Here is a 5,755-nt window from a genome sequence, read left to right on the forward strand (position 1 = left end):
GAGAGGTGTCATGGAGCACTGGATGAACAATCTGTAACGCAACATCAGCCCCAGGTTCATTATCACTACTAGAAGAGTCTGACCCCTCTAACCAATCAATTTGCTTAAGACAACTCCTATTCAACGTAGAGTTTAAAAGGCATTTTAATTCCTTATTAGATATAAGAGAAATAGGGACTTCAATAAAAGTTTAACTGGATGACAGCTTAGGAGCTGGAGGGGACAACGAAACAGAACCTTCCATATCCAACAGCACAGGAGAAATAGAAGAAGTTCCAATCAACTGCAGAGGAACCAACTCATTGATAGGAGAAGACACATCATAAACAGCAACCAAATGTTCAGCAGATTCCACAGACAGATCAGTCGAAGCAAGCACAACAACCCCACACGATAAGCTACCTTTACAATTAATGTGACAATTCAACTCTCCAACACCACAAAAATTAGGGGCAGAAAAAGAAGAAACCAATGACACTTCCCTCAAAATCTCCACATTCCCAACCACACGCTCAGGAGGGGTAGACGGGGAGGGAACCATAACACCAACATACTGGCTTTCAACGACCAAAGCTATGGGGCTAGCATCACAGGCAGCAGCCACAGTTTCCATAGACTCAACATTCACTAAGTTAATATTCTTCATCTCCTTAGCAATAACAGGACTCTCCACAACAGGCAAGACAGGACCCTCAATAACCAAAGGCACCCCAGGAAATGCACAGGGATTAGAAATAGCACCATAATGTTTTTACTCTTTCATTCTCCTATTTATATGCTGAACATTAGCATAAAAAGTATGACGCAAAACTCCCTCACTTTTGTCACAACTGTATTCAATAAATCATAATGTTTGTGCCAACTTTTGATTGATCCGGTTCAACTCGGGCCAATTTAGGCTTTGTTTGTGACAGTTTTAGATCACTACAAAATTAGACAAATCGATTGACTCAGTTCAGCTCAAATCAATTTAGGCTTGGCTACTATTTTCTTATGCATTCAATTTAATTAAAAAATAATTTTATAAAGTAATAACAAAGTCATCCCAAATGAGACGTTACTCTAATTTATTTTTTGTATAAACAATTTATATTTTTCTTGATTTATATTTTGAGATTTTAACAAATTGAAAAGAAATAAACGATGAATTTAAATCACGGATCACCTACACGTATTAATCATTCATATTCATCAACACATCGCAGCCGTCCATCATAATTATTCATATTGTGATATCAATTTAGCAGTGAAATGCTAAATAAATATATATTATTAACAGCTCATTTATTGTTAAAAGCTGAACCGGAACTAATATGAACCGAACCGCTCGTTTAAATTTTAAATATTGACGAATACATTTATTTAATAATTTTAAAATTCTATTTGATAACATTATTCGACTGGGAGCCCAATAGAATTATTCTCCAGGAGGCGTGGACCCCGCAATACCCGATCAATCTTCTATTCGTCAGTGGTTATAAATGCTGTTCGTACCCAACACCCGATTTCAACCAATTTGCCACGTGTAATCACACACGACCCGCGTAATTAATGCCTCTCTTGCCCTCTCTTTAATAAAGCTCACTTCCCCTACTCTCACTTCAACCCATCCTTTCTTCCTTAACCCCACAGCCTCGCCGCTGCAAGCCGGCGAACTCCACGCCGCCGGCGAGTTTCTCGCCATCTCTCAAATGGTTTCTTCATTCGCATAATCCAAAAACAAGCAATGAAAACACGCTTCCTCTTCTTTCTCTTGTTCATCCTCACCACCGCCGCTGAAACCACTGATCCTACCCTCAACGACGATATTCTTGGCCTCATCGTATTCAAAGCCGACCTCGAAGATCCCCAATCAAAGCTCGCATCTTGGAATGAAGACGACGTCGACCCATGCGGTTGGGTTGGCGTCAAGTGCGATTCGCGCTCTCACCGCGTCGCTGAGCTCTCACTCGACGGTCTCGGCCTCTCCGGAAAGATTGGCCGAGGTCTTCTCCAACTTAGTTCTCTTCGAAAACTCTCCCTCTCCCGCAACAATTTCTCCGGCGCTCTCAACCCTGATCTAACCCGTCTTGAGAATCTTCACACCGTTGATCTCAGCGATAATGCTCTTTCTGGGCCTATTCCTAGCAAGTTCTTTTGGCAATGTCGGTCTCTCCGATCGGTTTCGCTTGCCGTGAACCGGTTATCTGGCGAGATTCCGGCGACTGTTGGCAATTGCTTGACTCTTGCATCGTTGAATTTATCGTCTAATTTGATTTCGGGGAGTTTGCCGAGTGAGATTTTGTCTTTGTATGGACTTAGGGTGCTTGATCTCTCTGTTAATTTTCTGGTTGGGAAAATACCGAACGGATTGGGTCGAATGTTCAATCTGAGGACGGTGAGCTTGAAAAGGAACTGGCTTTCGGGAATATTGCCTGATGATATTGGGGGCTGCTTGCTGCTCCGCTCGCTTGATTTGGGGGAGAATTTGCTCTCTGGTGTTCTCCCGGAGACAATGCGAAGGCTTACTATGTGTAGTTATCTCAGCTTGAGATCAAATAACTTCTCTGGAGATGTGCCGCTGTGGCTTGAAGATATGAAGAATTTGCGAACTCTGGATTTATCAAAGAATGGATTTTCCGGCGGAGTTCCGGACTCAATTGGTAGTTTACAGTTCTTGAAAAGGCTGAACTTTTCAGAAAATAGCTTAACCGGTAGCTTGCCGGAATCCATGGGTAGTTGTAGAGGCCTGGTTGTATTGGATTTTAGTAGGAATTCGTTGGTGGGAAGCCTCCCTTCATGGTTATTTCAACTGGGACTTCAGAAGATTCTGCTTTCAGGGAACAACCTCAATGGGTCTGTTAGAATTTCCTCAGCCTCAGAGCAGACATTACAGATCTTGGATTTATCTGCAAATACGTTTTCTGGTCTGATTCCGCCGGAAATTGGGGGGCTATTGAGCTTGCAGACGTTGAATTTATCCCACAATTTATTCATTGGTTCCATTCCTCTGATCTTTGGAAAACTGAAGGTTTTGGAGGCAGTTGATCTTAGCGTAAACCAACTTCGCGGCAACATTCCACAAGAGATTGGAGCAGCAGTTTCTCTGAGGGATCTGAATCTTGAGAAAAATTCCCTCAGTGGAGGAATTCCAATCCAGATTGGGAATTGTTCTTCGCTGACATCTCTGTAAGATCTCATTAATTATTATTTTCTGCCTTAAATCTTTTAATTTTGGTACTATATCATTTACAAGAGTTTAGGAAGTCGCTACTCCAATGCTATTCACATCGCAAGAACCATGTTGAATCCTTCACGCAAGATCTTTTTTTTATTTAAGAATTTCTGTATGAACTTCATGATTGCCTTCGTCTCCCACAGTACAGGCGGGAGTTTAAGCACTCTACATTAAATTCTCTCACCGCCCGAAAAGAAAAAAAAAAGAATTTTAAGCACTTTTTCCTCTCCCTTTTATACTAGTCATGGCCCATTGGATGATCTATTTTGTCTGTTTGCAATTCAAAACCAGTTGACTTGCAATTTTTGTTTGTTTTTGTTCTAGTACTCCTGAAAGAAAGACTTTTTATGTCCTTGAAATCGTAGTAAATACTGAAATATGAGTTTGAAATAATGGCGACAGCTCTGTAGATGCTAATTCATCTTGATCTAAGATGAAGGTCCTGGTATAAGTAACTTCGGTTACCGTTAAAACAACATGTACAGTTTTTCGAATCAATTCTTCACCTAAATGCTGAATGAGATATCTAACCAAGTTCATTATGCTGCCAATCTGATCATGCAGGATACTATCACATAACAATCTCTCAGGCCCAATTCCTGCAACTCTAGCCAAACTCACCAGCCTTCAGATCATAGACTTGTCACGCAACAACCTCTCAGGAAATCTTCCAAAAGAACTTTCAGCGCTTCCCCATCTTCTCTCCTTGAACATCTCCCACAATTTCTTTTCCGGCGAAGTTCCGTCCGGTTTATTCAACAAAATCTCTCCTTCCTCCCTTTCTGATAACCCAGACCTATGTGGCTCTGCAGTCAATCGCTCGTGCAGCACAGTACTTCCAAAGCCCATTGTCCTTAATCCCAACTCTTCCTCATCCCATTCCTCCCCGGACTCTGAATTCTCCCCGGAGAACCTCCGCCATAAGAAGATAATCCTTAGCATTTCAGCTTTCATCGCGATCGGAGCTGCAGTTTTGATTGCTCTTGGTGTTATAACAATCACTCTCCTCAACTTTCATGTTCGCGCTGCTACTTCGCACTCCGCTGCTACTCTTAACATTTCTGATGACTACATGAGCCAATCACCAGCCACTGATGCCAATTCTGGAAAACTTGTCATGTTTGGTCGTGATGATCCAGACTTCAGCACAGGGGCACACGCCATTCTCAACAAAGACTGTGAATTAGGCCGCGGGGGCTTTGGGACAGTTTACAAGACAGTTCTACGAGATGGGAAGCCTGTGGTCATCAAGAAGCTCACAGTCTCAAGCCTTGTGAAGTCAAGAGATGATTTTGAGAGGGAGATCAAAAAGTTTGGTAAAATGAAGCACCCAAATCTTGTATGTCTTGAAGGTTATTATTGGACAAAATCACTGCAACTCCTCATCTATGAATTTGTTTCTGGTGGGAGCTTATTCAAACACCTTCATGAGAGCCCAGAATTGAACTGCCTTTCTTGGCAAGAAAGGTTCGATATAATTCTTGGTGTGGCAAGGAGCTTGGCTCATCTTCATCGTCACGGCATCATCCATTACAATCTGAAATCCAACAATGTCCTCATCGATGGCTCCGGCGAGCCCAAAATTGCGGATTATGGCCTGGCAAAGTTACTTCCAATGCTGGACCGTTACATTCTGAGCAGCAAGATTCAGAGTGCGCTTGGGTACATGGCACCGGAGTTTGCCTGCCAGGCCGTGAAGATCACCGACAAGTGTGATGTGTATGGGTTTGGTGTGCTTGTGCTGGAGATCGTAACAGGGAAAAAGCCAGTGGAGTACATGGAAGATGATGTGGTGGTTCTCTGCGATGTGGTTCGAGGGGCCCTCGATGAAGGGAGAGTAGAGGAGTGCTTGGATGGCAGACTTGCAGGCAAATTTCCTGTGGAAGAGGCCGTGCCGGTTGTGAAGCTAGGCTTGATTTGCACTTCACAGGTGCCCTCTAACCGGCCTGACATGAATGAGGTGGTGAAGATATTGGAGCTGATCAGATGCCCACAGGATAGCCAAGCGGATGACTTGTGTTAGCTTCATTGAGGCCTTGTCTGGTTTTGTTCTTATTCTTTCAGATGTGATAGGAGAGATTGGAGGGAGAAGCTAGAACTAGAATTATCTGGTTTGATTAGATTGGGAGGAGCTGGATGGATGGTTTCAGTGAGATGGGTGAGAAAAGTTATTGTAAAAGTTTTTGAAGAGATTATGGTTATGTTTCTTGTATGGCATTTCTGGAAATCAATACATTACTTTTCAATTCTGTTTTGTTTGAAGGATTAGAAGCTTTGAAAATTTTGAAAATGAGTTTTTTATTAGAATTGTTTCAATTTTTTATATGTGAATGGATTTTGGGCAGTGAGGATGAATACACATTTAAATTAAAAAAATATTATAATTTTATTGTGTTCAATCGTAGCCGCCCAAGCGCATTATACACCTGAAGATTGGGATTGCAGCTGAATTGAACAGGATAAGAATCCTGCTTTCATGAAAGGTGAAAAAGTGAGTTCATGGCCTGCTATGATCTTTTTTATTCTACTTTCAGCATA

At 42.1% G+C, this 5,755-nt stretch overlaps 1 protein-coding gene across 1 annotated transcript; it reads left to right on the forward strand.

Annotated features, from left to right (window-relative positions):
* The first annotated feature begins 1,643 nt into the window (after positions 1-1,643).
* On the forward strand, positions 1,644-5,466 carry LOC110108086 (probable LRR receptor-like serine/threonine-protein kinase IRK). The gene is made up of 2 exons (XM_020838598.2): positions 1,644-3,168; positions 3,782-5,466. Exons 1-2 carry the CDS (start codon positions 1,727-1,729, stop codon positions 5,238-5,240), a joined length of 2,901 nt encoding a protein of 966 aa, XP_020694257.1. The 5' UTR covers positions 1,644-1,726; the 3' UTR covers positions 5,241-5,466.
* Positions 5,467-5,755: the final 289 nt, after the last annotated feature.

Source organism: Dendrobium catenatum, unplaced genomic scaffold, assembly GCF_001605985.2.
Source record: "Dendrobium catenatum unplaced genomic scaffold, ASM160598v2 fragScaff_scaffold_1481, whole genome shotgun sequence".
In the NCBI taxonomy this organism is placed as follows: domain Eukaryota; kingdom Viridiplantae; phylum Streptophyta; class Magnoliopsida; order Asparagales; family Orchidaceae; genus Dendrobium; species Dendrobium catenatum.